At 43.7% G+C, this 22,125-nt stretch overlaps 2 protein-coding genes and 1 pseudogene across 6 annotated transcripts in view; 1 reads left to right on the top strand and 2 right to left on the bottom strand.

The window, feature by feature from the left end:
• Positions 1–923, top strand: part of LOC139563922 (basal cell adhesion molecule-like) — an 89,930-nt gene extending 89,007 nt beyond the window's left edge. For both annotated transcript variants that reach the window (XM_071382957.1, XM_071382956.1), the window contains one exon: positions 870–923. In XM_071382957.1, the coding sequence (XP_071239058.1) occupies positions 870–872 (3 nt within the window). In that variant the 3' untranslated portion in view covers positions 873–923. The remainder of the gene's footprint in view (positions 1–869) is intronic.
• Positions 924–11,499: 10,576 nt separating this feature from the next.
• Positions 11,500–13,378, bottom strand: LOC139563927 (trypsinogen-like protein 3; annotated as a pseudogene).
• A 6,123-nt stretch (positions 13,379–19,501) lies between these two features.
• On the bottom strand, positions 19,502–21,693 carry LOC139563924 (apolipoprotein C-II-like). Of its 4 annotated transcripts, none has more exons than XM_071382959.1 (5): positions 21,369–21,693; positions 20,795–20,864; positions 20,498–20,560; positions 19,990–20,191; positions 19,502–19,896 (listed from the first exon to the last, which is right to left on the bottom strand). In XM_071382959.1, the coding sequence occupies exons 3-5, from the start codon at positions 20,544–20,546 to the stop codon at positions 19,809–19,811; spliced, it is 339 nt and encodes a 112-aa protein (XP_071239060.1). In that variant the 5' UTR covers positions 20,547–20,560; positions 20,795–20,864; positions 21,369–21,693; the 3' UTR covers positions 19,502–19,808. The 4 variants fall into 4 exon arrangements, with proteins under 4 accessions (XP_071239060.1, XP_071239062.1, XP_071239063.1 ...); XM_071382961.1 differs by having other exon boundaries at positions 20,833–20,864; positions 21,369–21,588; XM_071382962.1 differs by having other exon boundaries at positions 20,817–20,864; positions 21,369–21,480.
• Positions 21,694–22,125: the final 432 nt, after the last annotated feature.

Here is a 22,125-nt window from a genome sequence, read left to right as displayed (position 1 = left end):
CAAATAAAAATATATTTTAGATTTTAGATTCTTCAAAGTAGCCACCCTTTGCCTTGATGACAGCTTTGCACACTCTTGACATTCTCTCAACCAGCTTCATGAGGTGGTCACCTGGAATGACTTTCAATTAACAGGTGTGCCTTGTTAAAAGTTAATTTTGGAATTTATTTCCTTCTTAATGCATTTGCGCCAATTAGTTGTGTTGTGACAAAGTTGGGGTGGTTTACAGAAGATAGCCCTATTTGGTAAAATACCAAGTCCATATTATGGCAAGAACAGCTCAAATAAGCAAAGAGAAACAACAGTCCATCATTACTTTAAGACATGAAGGAAAATTATATTTTGATTTGTTTAACACTTTTTTAGTTATAACATGATTCCATAAGTGTTATTTCATAGATTTGATGTCTTCACTATTATTCTACTATGTAGAAAATAATAAAAATAAAGAAAAACCCTGGAATGAGTAGGTGTGTCCAAACTTTTGACTGGTACTGTATATATATTTTATTTTTGCGGGGGGCAATAAAAGACTGGAAAAACACCAGGAAATCAGCTCCAAGTGATTTTTTAAAAAGACATCTGTTCCCAAGTATTCCCATGCATAATAGAGAGACACGTGATCGTATACAGATGTATGAAAGGTTTGAAATGATTATGTTTTAGTCAAACATTATATCTGTTTGGGCTTCTTGAGGTCAATATGCGGTCTACAAATGATTTGTAATTATGTTCCGGCCCCCCGACCATCCGCTCAATATAAAATCGGCCCGCGGTTGAATCTAGTTGATTATCCCTGACTTATATAATATCTCATGATGTTGTAATGACTCAAAGGATTTACTGGTGCTTTGTATTGTCTTCCACAGTGAGGAACAGAGGAGAATATGACATAAGAAGACAGAAAGAGAGGGATGAAGGAATCGATGAAAAACGACAGCAGGGCTTGTTTTATTTTTGATAGAGGGAGAAATCTGACTGAGGGAGAAAAGACGGTGTAATGGGAGGGTGTTTTTGTAGGGATGGGGGGTAACCATGGAGGGGGGGGTATTTAAACATGAGACCTAATACATCACTGGACATCAACTGACTTCATCATGACATTATCAGAGCGTAATCCCTGTCCACCAATCACAACTCTTGGTTGACTCCCATGCAGAATAGAGCTGTACAGTAAACATGTGTCCAACGTGAGTCTAGCCACAGTAACCCTTTTCTACCCTATTCCAAACACACTGTTTGTTGCAGGAGTGTGTGTGTGTGTGTTTGTGAGTGTGTGTTTGTGAGTGTGTGCTGTATTGCATTGTGTCTGAGCTGTGGGTTGTTCTTCGTTCAGTCAGTGTAGTGGATGTGGATGTGTCTGTTCTGTGTGGAGTCTGCATCTAGCCCATTCTGGTGGACATGGGAAAAACACAAACTGTCATCCTACTCTATTCATCCCTACGCTGATTATTGTGTCACTCTGAATTCTATTCCGTAACATAGAGATCGTGCCTGCTGTTACATAAAACTTAAGGATCATATTCTATGCCCAATACGAAGACCAGCAGCATATTAGGCACGATACTGCAGATGTACTTTCCAACAAAACGTTTCGGTCGACCAGGGCAAGCCAGGCCCACTTATACAAGTCAAAAGTCATTCCAACCTAAATCCACTCCGGCCTTCTGATAAGAGCCTATAGTACTGTATATAATTTTAGACTGTTCTAAGCTGGGGGAACATACCCCTATCTCCCTGTTTGCTTTGGTCCTGGCCAGAGTCCTCTCTTTACAGGATGACAGGAAATAGAAGACTCTAGTCCCTGTGTATCAATTCATTGTTTAGTTTATCATTTCAAATCTATTATGTCTATTCATTTAATGAAATTCCTTTCAGCTGTTACCTTAGCAACAGCTGTGACAATTTCTAAATTCCTGATCCCTTCCTGTGTAAATGTTTTTTTTTCTCAAACCAAAAAGCAACAAAAACGACAAGCTATTGGGTGTACAAATAATTTTCAAAATGTTAACGAAATGTATATTATGTATCAGGTCATTTGTTTTCTTCTTTTTGTTGCTCTGTCTCTGCAAACTGAATACTGTATATCCTGTCAATCAAATGGAGGCTTACTATATACGTGAGGTGAATCTGAATGAATCTGTGTGTTTACTGTGTTGTTAGAGTCCTGACCCTGCTACAACTCTCGCCGTATTTCATAGCCTACTGTCCTTCTCTGAGCAAAGCCATTTTCAGAAACACAACACTCCCTGTTACACTCAGCTCACCCAATTATCATCCCCTAGCTCTGGAAAATTGGAGTAATCTGGCAAAATGGGGAACGTTTTTGTCCTCCGTTGACAATCTGAAATCTCTGCCAGCTGCACTACCATTTCCTTCAGCACAGATTGGCTTTGCAGGCTGGATGGGTTAGCAACACAGTGAGCACAGATTCACCTACGAACGTCACAGACACAGGTTAGTCACAGCTTGATAAGGGAGAGAGGGAGGGGAACAGGGGAGGTGAGAGGGGGTAGAGTGTGGGGGTGAGGTGGGAGGCGAGAGGGTGTACGTGATAATTTTTTTAACCAAAATAAGTTGAAGAGTTATTGAGTGTCCTAGTGGGGGTGTTCCAATGTTTTGGTACGCATCTGGTGTCTGTCTCTCTCTGCCTCACACGCTTTTTGATACTACCCGTATTGGCAGCACAAAGATATATGATAGCTGGTTGCAGTGTCCTCTATCATTGGTATACACTGGAAAAAATTGCCTTGTGAACAGGTCACTATAACCACTATCGCTTTTTCTGGGAATCATTTGGTTTTTCCAATGGAGTTTATATGTCTAGTGATTTAAGAAATCTATATTTCCATAACTTAATGACTGTTCTGACTCCTGTGAAGTTAGGGGGAGACCAACAGGTGCATACCTTCAACTTTGGAACGCTTGGTTTTATTTGTAAAAAAAAATATATAAAGTGATATAAAAAATGTGTTTTCTTTTCTTTAAAGAAAAGGGTGATTCTTGTACTTCAGAACTACTGAGTTGTGACTTGTGTTGTTTTGTGGTTTGTCCACTGGTTCTAAGAGAAGAGAGAAAGGTTTGAATTAGGATTCTTGTCTTGTTATACATATGGAACAATGTGAGTGTTTTTTTTCTCTTCCTGCTATACTGTATATTTGGTGGTACGCTGTTCTGTTGTGAGCTCTGTACTGTGTTCTTGTGTCTTCTTATTGAACTGTGTAGAATTTATAACAAATGAAAACCCACGAAAAAACAACCACACTCCCACAATCTCTGTGTGTGTTTTATTTCTGTGTGTGTCTGTGTGTGTTCACTGTTAGTGTAGAGGTATAGGCCAACTTGGCTGGATTCTGTGAGCTCTGGCAGGTTGCCATTGTACTGTGGGCTTCTGGCTCTCTGGTTCTATCAGCAGGGATGTTGTCTCTAATTCCATCTGCCAAGCATCCATTAGGAAATTACCCTGACCTGCAGAAGGGGAAGGATTTGTGTTCAGAACATTAAGAGAGAGAATGAGGAGTGAAGGACTGAGATGAGGTTCTAAAATATGTATGGGCATGTGTATGTGTGTGTGAGCCAATCAACCAATCAATCAAATTGAATTAGATTTTTTTCTATTTGTCACAAATGCTTTACTGTGGTTTACAGTGTGTGCATCCACCTCTAGTGCTTTTTACTTCAGCATTGTCACCACTGTTATTGTGTATGATCTGTGTAACCATGCCTACTCTGGCCCTAAGGCTCTAATACTGTCTGAGTTTAGCTACAGTGGTGCTAATCTGATTTAGCCATTTAGCGTCAGCCTATTGAGAAATGACAGCCACTGTCCCTAGCTCATAGCCTAGCCGCTACAGCCACTCAGTAACGGTTGGCTAACGGCCATTCCACACACACACACACACACACACACACACACACACACACACACACACACACACACACACACACACACACACACACACACACACACACACACACTGTGCTGGGACACCACTGCCAGAGCAAACTAGAGACGGAGATGATTAAGGATATATAGAATGATAGAGAGACAGACAGAAGGATGGGGAAGGGGATGGAGGAGAGAGGGAACGGGACAGAGAAGGTTATGGATGAGGGAGGGATAGATGGAGGGAGAAATTATGGAAATCGAACAGAAGAATCAGGGACTGTCATGAGAGGAAATTGAGGAGAAGAGTGATTGGCCATCCAATGGATAAAGAAGCTGTCTTGTTTGGATGTCATAAAGGATGTCATAAATTAGCATTGAGTCTGCTGTCTACTCTGTTGTAATCAGAGTTCAATAAATAAAGAGGGAGGGTGGGAGGGAGAAGAGGAGGGAGGGAGGGAGGGAGGGAGGGAGGGAGAGAGAAGAGGAGGAAGGGAAGGGAGAAGAGGAGGGAGGGAGGGAGAGAGAAGAGGAGGAAAGGAAGGGAGGGAGGGAGAAGAGGAGGGAGGGAGAAGAGGAGGGAGAAACAAATAAAAATAATGAAATTAAAGGGCAGTAAATCTTCTCTTATCTCCTTCACTTCCAAGGTTTCATATCCTGTGTGACCTGGTTTTGAGTGTGTGTTTTCTGTTGGTGTGTATACGTGTCAGTAGTGGTGTGTGTTTTCTGTTGGTGTGTATACGTGTCAGTAGTGGTGTGTGTTTTCTGTTGGTGTGTATACATGTCAGTAGTGGTGTGTGTTTTCTGTTGGTGTGTATACGTGTCAGTAGTGGTGTGTGTTTTCTGTTGGTGTGTATACGTGTCAGTAGTGGTGTGTGTTTTCTGTTGGTGTGTATACGTGTCAGTAGTGGTGTGTGTTTTCTGTTGGTGTGTATACGTGTCAGTAGTGGTGTGTCTTTTCTGTTGGTGTGTATATGTGTCAGTAGTGGTGTGTGTTTTCTGTTGGTGTGTATACGTGTCAGTAGTGGTGTGTGTTTTCTGTTGGTGTGTATACGTGTCAGTAGTGGTGTGTGTTTTCTGTTGGTGTGTATACGTGTCAGTAGTGGTGTGTGTTTTCTGTTGGTGTGTATACGTGTCAGTAGTGGTGTGTGTTTTCTGTTGGTGTCTATACGTGTCAGTAGTGGTGTGTGTTTTCTGTTGGTGTGTATGCGTGCCAGTAGTGGTGTGTGTTGGTGTGTATACGTGTCAGTAGTGGTGTGTGTTTTCTGTTGGTGTGTATGCGTGTCAGTAGTGGTGTGTGTTTTCTGTTGGTGTGTATGCGTGTCAGTAGTGGGATGTGTTTTCTGTTGGTGTGTATATGTGTCAGTAGTGGTGTGTGTTTGTGTTGGTGTGTATGCGTGTCAGTACTGGTGTGTGTTTTCTGTTGGTGTGTATACGTGTCAGTAGTGGTGTGTGTTTTCTGTTGGTGTGTATACGTGTCAGTAGTGGTGTGTGTTTTCTGTTGGTGTGTATACGTGTCAGTAGTGGTGTGTGTTTTCTGTTGGTGTGTATACGTGTCAGTAGTGGTGTGTGTTTGTGTATGTGTAGTAGTGATGGTTCATCTGTGTGTGTGTGCATCCAGCCAAGCTGATGCAGTGTCCTTTGAAGATCAATTAGACGTAAAAGCAGCCTGTGTGTGTTAGTGATGTTCGAGCCTGTAAAGACACACTCCGGGTACCAGACCTTCATCACTGACATGTATTGACAAGCAAGCCAACAAGCACTCCCCTTTGAGAAGAAAAGTGGCTCCATAGCGTTAAGCTGTAGGCATGTTTAACAGGTCAGATTGCTGCTGACAACTGAGCTTCCCCCACTGTCCGACTGCCTCATACTGGGCTCCAACAACTGATCCTCTGCTTCACAACACACGTGACCGCCCTCCATGACAACGTTTCAACCATTTGAGCTTCTCAAAAGGTACCAATTGGATAGCTCCATCGGTGACATTTCAAGCTAGCTGTGGAGTGAGCTTATGGTACATTCTTAACTCCGTTACACATGCAACACATATACATCCAGGGTAAAGGCAGGCCATGACCGGGGCATCCCACACAGGGCTCGCCTTAAACAGGTTGAAGAGCGATGAAGGCCCCCTGGGTGTCTGAGTCAGCTAGTCCGTTAGTGCTAGAGAAGAGAAGTGAGAGGTGGAAGGGAGGAGCTGGAGAGAGGGGGAAAGATGGAGGCCTGGAGGAATAGGAGCAGCTGTGTTGTGTGTACCTCTGTGAGCTCCTGTACACGCTGCAGGCTGCCTCCCACTGTCTGACTGTACCACAGCAGAGCAGGTGTCTGGAGAGCTACACAGAGAGACAGACACACACACACACACACACACACACACGCATATACACAGAGAATCATACTTGAATGATTTTGTGTTGGTATTCACACACTCTCACACATACACAGTCAATTACTCTAAGGCACACTGCTACACTTTCAGAGTGTGATCATTAGTATGTGTTTGTTCAGACACGGCCAGTAAAATGTGTAGGCAAATGAAATGGCTGACATTCCTTGGGGCTTGTTCAGCACAGAGCTGTAATGAGAGGCTTCTGAGCCCTGTGTTTTAGGGCTCCATTCAATCTGTTGTGCTGAAGATCTGGCTACAGCGGGATAGAAATATAAAAGCCAAGTTCTCTGTGTCAGCGCTAAACGCTGCATGTGTCGGCTCAATCGGAAGTTACCTTTCAATTTCAATTGCGCTATGGTGCTGAACTTTGACGACACGGATTGATGCTCTCTGTTGCCTAGCTGCTAACTCTCTCACCCAGTAAAACAGTCAGAGGTGGATCACGGCGGCACACACACACACAACACAACACACACATACTGGTGATGGGGATTAAAGGTACTGTCTCCTGTAACTCTCCTCTCTGAGCCTCTGCTGCTATTAGCCTTATCAGACCTGTCTACTTTAGTTGATGGTGGATGTCTGGTCCTTGTCCTGACCCTGGTCCGGACCCTGGTCCTTGTCCTGACCCTGGTCCTTGTCCTGACCCTGGTTCTTGTCCTGACCCTGGTCCTGACCCTGGTCCTGACCCTGGTCCTGACCCTGGTCCTGATCCTGGCTCTTCCTCTGCATCTGGGGAGTCTCACACACCAGGACCTGCAGTGTGTTTATGTGCTGTACATGATTAACTCCCCCCTCTTCTACCCTGGCACTGCTGGTCTGTGTCTGCCTCCCATACTGCCCTGCCATACTGCCCCCCCCCCCACCACCACCACACACACACACACAGTGTGAGGCAGTGTCAGAGTTTCGGTAATGTTTTATGTTGCAGTAGCGTTGCTATCTGTTCAGTTACTGGGTACAATGCTGGGCTCATGGCCAGGTGTTCACAACACTGCCTGTTTGTTATGCTGCTGTTGTACTGTTCTGTTGTTTTTATCTCCTGTAGGAACGTGTGGCCCCAGGTACAGTATAGCTTCCTCACTGCATCCCTCTGAGCAGTATAGCTACACATACTGTCACACAGCCAGATTCCCCAGCACAGAATGTGTATGTATACGCCTGGTTCTCTGTAGCCTGTCATCACACATGCTAACGAAAGTACGGGCACAATCATACACACATTACATACATTACACATCCACACACAAACACACACATTCTCATCTCCCTCGGCCGTCTCCGAGAAGTTTTCAGACCTGCTCACACACGAGACGCTGCTTGTTCTGGTATGTACCATCACTGCTAACCTGCCCTCTGGGCCTAGAGGCTCTAAAACTAACACGGAGCAAAGAAAGACATGATACAAAACAGGAAAATAAAAACACGCAGAGCCTCTTACAGAATGGGTAGTCGTACAGAGGAGAGGAGGGTAGGGGTGAAGAAAGATTGCTGGGAAAAAACTGGAAAATAGACAATTCAAATTTTACAGAAATAAAGAGAATTGTGTGGTCCAGGCAACAGAGGGTTGTAAGTGTTTATCCCAGTGTGGGATGATTGCAGTAGGACGGGGAATGGCCTCCCCATGAGGTTTCAGTCTTTGTAGTGATGCTCTCTCTCTCTCTGAGCTCTAGCACCTCTAGCACCACAGCCATATCTGTGATCTCCCCAACACACTGGCATCAATACTAATGCATTATCACTGGCAATACCCGTGTGATGCTTCTCTCTCACACAAACACACAAACGCATGCATACACACACACAGCCTCACACACAAATACACAAATGCCGATACAAATCCATTACAACTAAATGCCTAAGTCTGACCTCAAATACACAATACAAATGTATTATTATGAACACACGTGTACCATCTATCTCTCTCTCTCTCTATCACTCTCTCTCTCACTCACTCACTCACTGGTGCACTGTCCCACACACTGTATATTATTTACCACAGACACATCCAGTGTCAGGGTGCTCATCACTCGCTCTGATTAAAAGCAGGTGTAGGGGGCTACACTAGAAGGATGATGAGAGGGGCTGGAGCACTTACTGCACTCTCTAACCATGATGGAGAGAGAGAAAGGGAGGTTATTATTCAGAGTTAATTTACTTAGTTAATTCCTCCATTAGATGTATTATCCCCCCCCCCCCCCCCCCCCACACACACACACCCCTCCCCCTCTCTCTGTTTGCTGTTAGCTATTAGGTCGGTATCATTAGAGCACTTGAAAGTCATTTTCCCCACTGATGAGTCTTGTGTCTCTACTAGGCAATGGGGACAGATTTGGAGAGATTGAGTTTTTATGCTCCGTTGTCTCTTATAAATGAGTAAAGCCTTTACACAGACACACTGGTGAGACACACACTGGTTTCAGTTAATGGGTGTGAGACACACACTGGTTTCAGTTAATGGGTGTGAGATACACACTGGTTTCAGTTAATGGGTGTGAGATACACACTGGTTTCAGTTAATGGGTGTGAGACACACTGGTTTCAGTTAATGGGTGTGAGACACACACTGGTTTCAGTTAATGGGTGTGAGACACACACTGGTTTCAGTTAATGGGTGTGAGACACACACTGGTTTCAGTTAATGGGTGTGAGACACACACTGGTTTCAGTTAATGGGTGTGAGACACACACTGGTTTCAGTTAATGGGTGTGAGACACACACTGGTTTCAGTTAATGGGTGTGAGACACACACTGGTTTCAGTTAATGGGTGTGAGACACACACTGGTTTCAGTTAATGGGTGTGAGACACACACTGGTTTCAGTTAATGGGTGTGAGACACACACTGGTTTCAGTTAATGGGTGTGAGACACACACTGGTTTCAGTTAATGGGTGTGAGACACACACTGGTTTCAGTTAATGGGTGTGAGACACACACTGGTTTCAGTTAATGGGTGTGAGACACACACTGGTTTCAGTTAATGGGTGTGAGACACACACTGGTTTCAGTTAATGGGTGTGAGACACACACTGGTTTCAGTTAATGGGTGTGAGACACACACTGGTTTCAGTTAATGGGTGTGAGACACACACTGGTTTCAGTTAATGGGTGTGAGACACACACTGGTTTCAGTTAATGGGTGTGAGACACACACTGGTTTCAGTTAATGGGTGTGAGACACACACTGGTTTCAGTTAATGGGTGTGAGACACACACTGGTTTCAGTTAATGGGTGTGAGACACACACTGGTTTCAGTTAATGGGTGTGAGACACACACTGGTTTCAGTTAATGGGTGTGAGACACACACTGGTTTCAGTTAATGGGTGTGAGACACACACTGGTTTCAGTTAATGGGTGTGAGACACACACTGGTTTCAGTTAATGGGTGTGAGACACACACTGGTTTCAGTTAATGGGTGTGAGACACACACTGAGGCACACATGTCGGCACATAGCGAGTCACACAGAGTAAATCCCACGTATAGAGTCACTATGACATTATTGTGATTTTTCTTATCGCAGTATTGAGTCCTTTGTTCATTTATCTATGCCACCATACTCTGAGACTTCTCTGTGTGTACTTTTAACCCCCCCCTCTCTCTCTCTCTCTCTCTCTTTCTCTGTGACTTCCTCTCCTTCTTCTTCCATGACCATGAGTTACTTAGGTGTCATAGGAGAATGTTGGGAATGTAAGCCTCTGATGAGCGATAGGAACAGTTTGCCAGGGAGAGTGAGATGAGTCAGTGTAGATGAAGGGGAGTAGACAGGTTAAAGAGGGTTTTTAAGCTTTGACATAATTAGGAAATGGATTGTGTATATGTCCCATTCAAAGGGTGAATGGGCAAGACAAAAGATTGAAATCCCTTTGAACTGGGTATGGTAGTAGGTGCCAGGTGCATCAGTTTGAGTGTGTCAAGAACTGCAACGCTGCTAGGTTTTTCACGCTCAACATTTTCCAGTGTGTATAAAGAATGGTCCACCACCCAAAGGACATCCAGCCAACTTGACACAGTTGTGGGAAGCGTTGGCGTCAACATGGGCCAGCATCCCTGTCAAACACTTTTGATACCTTGTAGAGTCCATGCCCCGACAAAGTTAGGCTGTTCAGAGGGCAAAAGGGGTTGCAACTCAATATTAGGAAGGTGTTCTTAATGTTTTGTACACTTAGAGTATATCTGCTCATATTACATTTCCAGTTACCTTATCTTTACTATAAACATCTCTCTGTTTAGCTAGTGCAGGAACAATGCTTACCAACAGCACTGAAATGAGTGAGGGAGGAAGAGAGGACAGATGAATAGGGAGAATTTATAGTATGATGGAGGGAGTAATAGAGGGTAAATGGGTGGGGGGGTGAGAGGGGGAGTGGGTACATGGATACAGACAGAAGGGGAAAGTATATTGTACTGTAAACAGAGTAAGAGATGCTTCTATGGGTTGTTTTCTCAGTGTATTAGAGACGGAGCAGGAGAGACAAAAAAATGGAAAGAGTCAGAGATCTCTGAAAGCTAGAGGAAAGCAGGAGGGAAGCAGGAGGGAAAGGGTGGGGGTAGGAGGAGGGGGACCAGAAAGAGGGAACATGAGGGGAAAGGAGGGGGAAAGTGTGGAGAACAGATGGTGAAGTGGCTCCAGTGTTAGACTGAGTGTCAGTGGGCACAGCTGTCAGTCATACAGTGTGTGTGTGTGTATGTGTCAGTGTGATATTTAGCTTGCACGCAGATCTAGACACACTCATACAAAACTTTGCAAAGAATGGCAGTCTCATTTCACCTGCTCTCACATCATCTCAACCACTTAGGGCCCTCTCTCTCTCTCTCTCTCTCTCTCTCTCTCTCTCTCTCTCTCTATCTCTCTCTCTCTCTCTCTTTCTCTTTCTCTTTCTCTTTCTCTTTCTCTTTCTCTTTCTCTTTCTCTCTCTTTCTCTCTCTCACTCTGGATATCCTCTATCTCCTTTTTTTCAATCTGTGTCTCTCTTTACATTGATTGTGTGGCTCTTTAGTGCTTAAATGGAAAATTATTAGTCTACATTACCATCTGCTGGTGATCAAAATAACTACATATCCCAGAACAAACGACTGCATGGTTGGAGGATTTATCTTCAGGAAAGACACTTTGGGGTGTCCACTTCCAATTGCTTGGTAAAATATGTATATGTGTTAATGTGTGACATGTTATAGCCAAGAAATCTCTCAGAGGTTTTTGATAGGCCAGTATTATTAGTCTATGTCGCCCTCTGCTGGTGATTGAAAAAAACGCATACCGGATATGATAGAATCAATGGGGCAGGTGAACAGAACATTTCAGTACATATCACTTTGTTTTTCTTTTCAATCACCATGTTGTAGCTGCTGCTGCGGTGGTCCACGCAGGTTCAGGTGTAGGATCAGGGGTGTTCATGGTGTCACTGATCCAGTCAAGGTACAGGCACAGGCAGGTGTACAAACCAGTGTCAGAAGAACCGGACCAGAACAACCCCTTTAGCTCACCCTCACACACCACAGTACTACCATGGTCAGACTGAGAAAGAGGGAGGGAGGGAGAGAGTATGGTGGCACGGTGAAATTAAAGTACAAAGGAAAATCTTGAGTATCTCGTTGATCATAATATTATTTTATACGTTTCCAATGCAACAGCCTTTATATAAATATTTAAAAAAAATAATGTTTGCGAAGCACTGTGCTGTTGATGTACTGACCAGGCAGTTGTCGGTTGAGATGATGGTTTTAGCACAGAATGCATGTTCAATCCAATAAAGGGGAAAGGCTATCTGGCACATCTTGTCATCAATGACCCTCTGTGTTTCACACTTCAGGATTAGTTTGGGCTCGTCTGTATGGAGGGACAGACATAGGGACTCATGGGAGTTTATTTGGTGCTTATCTATTCCATTAAATTGGGTTGAGGCATATAGCCCTCCCCTGGCTTTATGGTCCACTCCCCCTGTCCCGGTACGGTGGAGCCCCAGCCGCTGACCAAACACTTCTCATGGAGCTGAGTGCAGCGTGTGGGTAGGGCTACGGGCATGACATGCTGAGTGAACTGGGCAGGCTCTGACAGCTTCACCATTGCCAGGCTGTGAGAGGGACCTCGTGCTTATGGCCCATGCTGCACATATCTGGCCACCCAGATGTGTTGCTCTGTCCCTTCCTCCACTGTTAGGTCATGCTCCCCCAGAGAAACCATAGTGTGGCCAGGTCTGAGCAGGAGAGGAGTAGAGTAGAGTGGAGTAGAGTGGAGTGTAGAGGAGAGGAGAGGAGAGGAACTTTGCAAAAAATATTTGTTTGTTTTCGGTGAACATATGGGCTGCATGCATTTTACACTGATTTCAAGAAAGAAAAAAGGGGGAATACCTACTCGACAAAGTTCCAAGCGGTAAGCACCCACCACTCATTGATGAGGGCACCACTGCACCTTCCCTCCCCATACCAGCCCCCCTTAGTGTAGACCTGCCAGGGTCTGGAGTGGGGTTGGAAAACTTCATGCAACAACGCTCCATCCTGCTTCACTGTAACAGCCGCTAAATGAGAGAGAGAAATGGTCATAGTATAGATGAGTGTATTGACTGAGTGTAAAAAACATTAAGAACACCTTCCTAATATTGAGTTGCACCAGCAGCCCCCCAATAAGGGATCATAGCTTTCACCTGGATTCACCTGGTCAGTCTATGTCATGGAAAGAGCATAATGTTCATAATGTTTTGTACACTCAGTGTTTATCTCCCTCCCTAACCTATCTCTAAAAGGAGGTATCATTCTTCATGCTCTTGCATTTTATTATCTTTATTTAACTAGGCAAGTCAGTTAAGAACAAATTCTTATTTTCAATGACGGCCTAGGAACAGTGGGTTAACTGCCTTGCTCAGGGGCAGAATGACATTTTTACCTTGTCAGCTCGCGGATTTGATCTTACAAGTCCAACGCTCTAACCACTAGGCTACCTGTCACCCCAGGCATTGCATAACTGTCTCACGATGCTGTAGATACTGTGTATTAGAGTCTTACCTGTACACCCCAAAGCCAAAGCCAGCAGTAGCAGCTTCATCATGTCTTGGTCTCTGTATGAGACTCTGGGTTTAGTCTGTGGTTCTTTTATACCTGTGTATCTGTGTCTCTAGCCTTTAGATCTCTGGGAGTTGACTGCCTGGGCTGCACCTGTGCTTTGTTTTCCTGGCACTTCTCTCATGTTTGTAACTGGCAAGGTACAGTGTGACTATAGGCCCCCATTCAATCAATTACAGATTTTTTGTAATATATATATTTTTTTATTGGACATACAAATGTAGGATCTTAATTTGAGCCAGTTTTCTAAAGCAAGAAAACAATCCTGCAGTAACAGGACATGTGAATTATAATGTGGATTTTAATTAATGGACATTTTTGTAAGGGTTGATACAGGGAAATTCTCTCAAAATCAAGTCTGAAATTTCAGTGGAAATCGAAAACATCAGAAGCCTTTTTAAACCTCAAATACACAACAAGCTCTCCTCAACAAGGTGATCAAATTAAGATCCTACATCTGTATAAGAGCAAACAATTTACAATTTTTGACAAGTACAAATATATATATTTTTTGTAATGATTAAAACAACAAAAACAAAGCAAAAACAAACAAACAGAACAAAAAACTTAAGGCCCTTTAATTTAAAACACATGTTGGCCCTTTAGTATGAGACACATGTGTTGTTCTTTGTAATACAGGTGCTATGTCCTTTTACTGTCACCATTGGAAAAAAACAAACAAACAAGAGAGATAAGGCTACTCATTTCATTCCTATCACTTGAAGTACATTTTTCACTGTGATGAAAGTACTCAGTGTGCTCTACCATTACGTAACTCCGTGTATCAATGTGCAGTGCCCTCGTTTAGTAATAACAGGTGAAGCTATTCATTAACTGTGGTTTGATTACTAAGAGAAGGCAACAATGTGGCCTTGTGAGACAGATAAAGTTGTGAGAGAATTGGGAAATCAGGATGGGGAAACGCAGGTACTCAGAAGAAGCCTACTCAGGGATTTGAGGTATTTAGTTTGAATACATTTTGAGTCAGTTTGAATGAATCTTAGACTGAGGCTACATCAGATTGGCCATATCCCTGCTAGTGTATCACAACCCTATGAAGAGGTTAACTAACAGTTCAAGATGTGTTAAGTTCTCCTATGTGGTCTTGTAGCTCCAGGCTCTTACATCTTCAGTGAACATGATCATATTTGAGGTCAAATGTATTATTTCTGTCTGTTATCATTGCAGCTTCAAAGGGATCATGAATAGCTCACTTCAAACCTTTCTGAGATCAGAAACCCAGAGGACACCCTTTATTTCCACTCATTTAGAAACTCAAGCTCTGGTTGAGAACGTGTCTGTCAGAAACAGTCACAGGAATCAGTGTTTTCTTTTTCCTCTATATGACCTGCTTCTTATATTCAGAGGAGAGGCAGTTGACTCAGTGTTAGGTGATAGTTATGTACAGTAGGCATTGTGAGACTCCATATTGTCCATATTGTAAACTCTGAGACATGATGTACAGTTGAAGTCGGAAATTTACATACACCTTAGCCAAATACATTTAAACTCAGTTTCACAATTCCTGACATTTAATCCTAGTAAATATTCCCTGTCTAAGGTCAGTTAGGATCACCACTTTATTTTAAGAATGTGAAATGTCAGAATAATAGTAGAGAGAATGATTTATTTCAGCTTTTATTTCTTTCATCACATACAATCAATTAGTATTTGGTAGAATTGCCTTTAAATTGTTTAACTTGGTCAAACGTTTTGGGTAGCCTCCCACAAGCCTCCCACAATAATTTGGATGAATTTTGGCCCATTCCTCCTGACAGAGCTGGTGTATCGGAGTCATGTTTGTAGGCCTCCTTGCTCGCACACGTTTTTTCAGTTCTGCCCACAAATTTTCTTTGTTGTCCTCAATCCATCTTGCCACAACTTTGGAAGCATGCTTGGGGTTATTGTCCATTTGGAAGACCCATTTGCGACCAAGCTTTAACTTCCTGACTGATGTCTTGAGATGTTGCTTCAATATATCCACATACTTGTCTTTCCTCGTGATGCCATCTATTTTGTGAGGTGCACCAGTCCCTCCTGCAGCAAAGCACCCCCACAACCTGATGCTGCCACCCCCGTGCTTCACGGTTGGGAAGCCTCCCCCTTTTTCCTCCAAACATAACGATGGTCATTACGGCCAAACAGTTCTATTTTTGTTTCATCAGACCAGAGGACATTTCTCCAAAAAGTACAATATTTGTTCCCATGTGCAGTTGCAAACCGTAGTCTGGCTTTTCTATGGCGGTTTTGGAGCAGTGGCTATATAGATACTTTTGTACCTGTTTCCTCCAGCATCTTCACAAGGTCCTTTGATGTTGTTCTGGGATTGATTTACACTTTTCGCACCAAAGTACGTTCATCTCTAGGAGACAGAACACGTCTCCTTCCTGAGCGGTATGACGGCTGCGTGGTCCCATGGTGTTTATACTTGCACCCTATTGTTTGTACAGATGAACGTGGTACCTTCAGGCGTTTGGAAATTGCTCCCAATGATGAACCAGACTTGTGGAGGTCTCCAATTGTTTTTCTGAGGTCTTGGCGGATTTCTTTTGATTTTTCCATGATGTCAAGCAAATAGGCACTGAGTTTGAAGGTAGGCCTTGAAATACTTCTACAGGTACACCTCCAATTGACTTAAATTATGTAAATTAGCCTATCGGAAGCTTCTAAAGCCATGACATAATTTTCTGGAATTTTCCAAGCTGTTTAAAGGCACAGTCAACTTAGAGTATGTAAACTTCTGACCCACTGGAATTGTGATACAGTGAATTATAAGTGAAATAATCTGTCTGTAAACAATTGTTGGAAACATTACTTGTGTCATTCACAAAGTCCTAACTGACTTGCCAAAACTATAGTTTGTTAACAAGAAATTTGTGGAGTGGTTGAAAAACAAGTTTTAATGTCTCCAACCTAAGTGTATTTAAATAATAACTCTGAAATCTCCATCCCCAACTACAACATTTTCAGACAAGATAGAACGGCCAAAGGGGGCGGTGTTGCAATCTACTGCAGAGATAGCCTGCAGAGTTCTGTCCTACTATCCAGGTCTGCACCCAAACAATTTGAACTTCTACTTTTAAAAATCCACCTCTCTAAAAACAAGTCTATCATCGTTGCCGGCTGCTGTAGACCACCCTCTGCCCCCAGCTGTGCTCTGGATACCATATGTGAACTGATTGCCCCCCATCTATCTTCAGAGCTCGTGCTGCTAGGTGACCTAAACTGTGACATGCTTAACACCCCGGCCATCCTACAATCTAAGCTTGATGCCCTCAATCTCACACAAATTATCAATAAACCTACCAGGTACAACCCCAATGCCATAAACACGGGCACCCTCATAGATATCATCCTAACCAACTTGCCCTCCAAATACACCTCTGCTGTTTTCAACCAAGATCTCAGCGATCACTGCCTCATTGCCTGCATCCGTAATGGGTCAGCGGTCAAACGACCTCCACTCATCACTATCAAACGCTCCCTGAAACACTTCAGCGAGCAGGCCTTTCTAATCGACCTGGCCCGGGTATCCTGGAAGGATATTGACCTCATCCCGTCAGTAGATGCCTGGTTGTTTAAAAAAAATGCCTCCCTCACCATCTTAAATAAGCATGCCCCATTCAAGAAATTTAGAACCAGGAACAGATATAGCCCTTGGTTCTCCTCAGACCTGACCACCCTTAACCAACACAAAAACATCCTGTGGCGTTCTGCATTAGCATCGAACAGCCCCCGTGAAATGCAACTTTTTAGGGAAGTTAGAAACCAATATACACAGGCAGTTAGAAAAGCCAAGGCTAGCTTTTTCAAGCAGAAATTTGCTTCCTCCAACACAAACTCAAAAAAGTTCTGGGACATTGTAAAGTCCATGGAGAATAAGAGCACCTCCTCCCAGCTGCCCACTGCACTGAGGCTAGGAAACACTGTCACCACCGATAAATCCACTATAATTGAGAAATTCAATAAGCATTTTTCTACGGCTGGCCATGCTTTCCACCTGGCCACCCCTACCCCGGTCAACAGCACTGCACCCCCCACACTAACACGCCCAAGCCTTCCCCATTTCTCCTTCTCCCAAATCCAGTCAGCTGATGTTCTGAAAGAGCTACAAAATCTGGACCCCCACAAATCAGCCGGGCTAGACAATCTGGACACTTTCTTTCTAAAATTATCTGCCGAAATTGTTGCAACCCCTATTACTAGCCTGTTCAACCTCTCTTTCGTGTCGTCTGAGATTCCCAAAGATCGGAAAGCAGCTGCGTTCATCCCCCTCTTCAAAGGGGGGGGACACTCTTGACCCAAACTGCTACAGACCTATATCTATCCTACCCTGCCTTTCTAAGGTCTTCGAAAGCCAAGTTAACAAACAGATCACCGACCATTTCGAATCCAACCGTACCTTCTCTGCTATGCAATCTGGTTTCAGAGCTGGTCATGGGTGCACCTCAGCCACGCTCAAGGTTCTAAACGATATCTTAACCGCCATCGATAAGAAACAATACTGTGCAGCCGTATTCATTGACCTGGCCAATGCCTTCGACTCTGTCAATCACCACATCCCCATCGGCAGACTCGATAGCCTTGGTTTCTCAAATGATTGCCTCGCCTGGTTCACCAATTACTTCTCTGATAGAGTTCAGTGTGTCAAATCTGAGGGCCTGTTGTCCGGGCCTCTGGCAGTCTCTATGGGGGTAACACAGGGTTAAATTCTTGGGCCGACTCTCTTCTCTGTATATATCAATGATGTCGCTCTTGCTGCTGATGATTCTCTGATCCACCTCTATGCAGATGACACCATTCTGTATACTTCTGGCACTTCTTTGGGCACTGTGTTAACAACCCTCCAGACGAGCTTCAATGCCATACAACTCTCCTTCCGTGGCCTCCAACTGCTCTTAAATACAAGTAAAACTAAATGCATGCTCTTCAACCGATCGCTGCCTGTACCTGCCCGCAGCATCACTACTCTGGACGGTTCTGACTTAGATTATGTGGACAACTACAAATACCTAAGTGTCTGGTTAGACTGTAAATTCTCCTTCCAAACTCACATAAAACATCTCCAATCCAAAGTTAAATCTAGAATTGGCTTCCTATTTTGCAACAAAGCATCTGTCACTCATGCTGCCAAACATACCCTCGTAAAACTGACCATCTTACCGATCCTCGACTTTGGCAATGTCATTTACAAAATAGCCTCCAACACCCTACTCAACAAATTGGATGCAGTCTATCACAGTGCCATCCGTTTTGTCACCAAAGTCCCATATACTACCCACCACTGCGACCGGTACGCTCTCGTTGGCTGGCCCTCGCTTCATACTCGTCGCCAAACCCACTGGCTCCAGGTCATCTACAAGACCCTGCTAGGTAAAATCCCGCCTTATCTCTGCTCGCTGGTCACCATAGCTGCACCCACCCGTAGCACGCATTCCAGCAGGTATATCTCACTTGTCACCCCCAAAGCCTATACCTCCTTTGGCCGCCTCTCCTTCCAGTTCTCTGCTGCCAATGACTGGAACAAACTACAAAAATCTCTGAAACTGGAAACACTTATCTCCCTCACTAGCTTTAAGCACCAGCTGTCAGAGCAGCTCACAGATCACTGCACCTGTACATAGCCCATCTATAATTTAGCCCAAACAACTACCTCTTCCCCTACAGTATTTATTTATTTATTTTGCACCCCAGTATTTCTACTTTGCACACTCATCTCATCTGTTTTACTTGCTATATTGTATTTACTTCGCCACCATGGCCTATTCATTGCCTTTACCTCCCTTATCTCACCTCATTTGCTCACATTGTATATAGACTTATTTTTCTACTCTATTATTGACTGTATGTTTGTTTTACTCCATGTGTAACTCTGTGTTGTTATATGTGTCGAACTGCTTTGCTTTATCTTGGCCAGGTCGCAGTTGTAAATGAGAACTTGTTCTCAACTTGCCTACCTGGTTAAATAAAGGTGAAATAAAATTAAAATTAAAAACTTCTGACTTCAACTGTACACATAACCATATTGAGGTCACAAACCTGTGGGAGATATGCATGAACATATCCTACGTCTCTCAACTTTGTCTGATAATAAAACACTAAGTACAATGATCGTACTGACTCATATGAATAATGCCCCTCAAGAAACACATAGGGTTTACTGGTTTTCTACAAACGCATGTTTTTATTACAAGATACGTTAACATAAAAAACAACAACAGATGAATGCACTAATTGTAAGTCGCTCTGGATAAGAGCATCTGCTAAATGACTAAAATGTAAAATGTTGACATTAAATAATACTGCATTTCAATCTACACAGACTCCATGGGGATGTCACCGAGGGATGGAGGTCTGGTGAAGCTGATCGGAGGCTCCAGGATGACAGAGTAGGGGCCCACAGCTGCGACGCTATCCTCACCAAGGCATTTTGAGGACGTTGGGGACATAGAGGGAAACAAGGAAGGGTCTTTACTGTTGGTATAAGATGTGGTAGAACTGGTCCTGCAGGATGCCAGAGTAGGTGCTCACCGCCATGCTGGTGTCAACAAAGGCATTCCTGATGGACACACAGACACATGGACAATGCATTAACTGTCAGCCTGCTATTTTTACCTGCTGTTCAGTTCTTGTGTGTGTGTGTGCGTCTTACTTGGCCTTCTCCTCCAGCTTCAAGCCCTTGATGCTGTCCAGCCAGCTAGAGGCGGTGCTTATGGATGTTTCGTAGTAGCTCTTGACGGCGCTGGTCAGCTTTTCCAGGGTTCCCTGCTCTCCATCAGCCTCGGCAACATCAGCGACCGGTTCCTCAGGCATACCCTCCTCAGCTTGCCTAGGCAGACGGAGGTCCTGAGCATCTGGAAGGGGAGGGTTAGGGTTAGGGATAGGGTTAGGGATAGAGGGTCAAGATGGTTGGTTGTCAGTCAGTCAATGTGCCGCTCGAGGTGCTCTTATTTGCAGTCTGGAGTGTTTAACGTTTCAAATGAAATCAAATTGTATTGGTTCCATAAACATATTTAGCAGATGTTATTGTGGGTGTAACAACATGCTATTATGATAAAGCAATCTTCTGGGATGCACAGTGAGGCTGCAAAAAAGACATCCTAGTCGGTCGGTCGGTCGGTCGGTCGGTCGGTCGGTCGGTGTCTTGACTGTGTACTTACTGAGGCCCAGAAGAGTGACGAGCACACTGATGACCAGAAGCTTGTTCATGATGTCACTCAGATCTGTGTGCAAAGCAAACATCTTGGTGAGGGTCAGATAAACCATTCATCAACTTGTCCACAAGTCAGCATCATTTCCTCTTCCTGTTCAGCTCTGCTCTTAGCCTCATCTAATCTCTTCTATTTTATCTCAAACATGTCTCTAACAGGTTTCCAATGACTAAGGTAAGGCTATTCTGAGGTTGGCAATGTTTTCAATGACAATGAAACTATAATTTTTCTGGGTTTGTATCTCACTATGATGCAGCAGACCACATACAGATGCAGGATCTTACTGTGACCAGTTTCTCACAGCAGGAAAATAATCCTGGAAAACAGGAAATGTGAATTATTATGTGGATTATAATTAATGGACATTTTTGTTGGGGTTGATACATTTTTAGTTAGCAAATCAACTCTGAAATGTTAAATTGCTAACTTTAGAAGACTTTTTAAATATTGAATATACTACACGTTTGCATTTAAATGTCCTGTAACAACAGGGTGATCAAATGAATATCCTACATCTTTATTGACATGCCATCATTTATTTAGTTATTCTGTTCAGTTGGAACCCCTCTCAACACCCTCTACTTGATCTCTCCCAGAGAGCATTTTGTCCAACAGTCTGGAGACAGACAAGTGTAGTACCCATCTTATACAATACAACACCTTATAACAGTGATATTATCAAGACGTGCACCCTGAAGTAGCTACACTAGTAAGAAGTGTTTTCTTTTTCTCCATGCAGGAGTGAGAACCTAAAGAAGATGGTGAACTAAAAAATGGCGAACCAAAAGATGGTGAACCAAACGAACATGGCTGTACTTACTGTTTCTCCTCTCCGTACTGGGTGACAGGAATGAATAGCAGGCAGTAGCTGAGAGGCGGCGGTGAGCTAGCCTGTGTATATATATATGAGTGGGGATGTGTTGACTTGTCGTTCTCCGAGCCAAAGTGCACTCCTCGGAGATAAACACCCACTGTTCAGGTGTTTCTATATATGATAAAGAAAGTGAGAGGGCAGACAGGGTCAAAGATGGAGATGCTATGACAGTAACATGTTCATCATGTGTTGATTTAGTATCATTTGAGTTTAGTGTAAGGGAATCTGTGTATTTGCCAATGCAGATAGCTGCATTGAAATGTAACAGGACAAGTTATCCTGCTTGCTGATTGGTTTTGATTGGGGACTGGTTGATTTTGATTGGTCTTTTTAAGTCAGTAGAGTAACCAATTCATATTACATCTTGTGTTCATAGTACAACCCCCTACCACCACCCCCTTCTACCTACCCCCTCCCTTGCCTAAGCACACAGTCCTAAGTCTAGATCACCATTGACACGTCGGTCTGGTTACTACAGGTTAGCACAGACCCCACTGCACTCAAATGGTGATGGTAAACTAAGACAAAGATTCACCAAGTGGTGCTGGTAAACTATCGGTCAGTGACTCACTACCAGTGAAAGTTAATGGTGGGGCAGCATGATCTGTTATCACTGAATATCTAATGTAAAGCCCAGTGTTGTAGCTGTGGGCTGTTTAAACTGCATCATCTAAATCTTCAGGTGTATTGTGATGAATCTGCC

The sequence above is a fragment of the Salvelinus alpinus genome, chromosome 35, assembly GCF_045679555.1.
Source record: "Salvelinus alpinus chromosome 35, SLU_Salpinus.1, whole genome shotgun sequence".
Lineage (NCBI taxonomy): Eukaryota > Metazoa > Chordata > Actinopteri > Salmoniformes > Salmonidae > Salvelinus > Salvelinus alpinus.
Note: the sequence above shows the minus strand (reverse complement) of the source record. Positions and strands in the feature narration are given on the sequence as shown.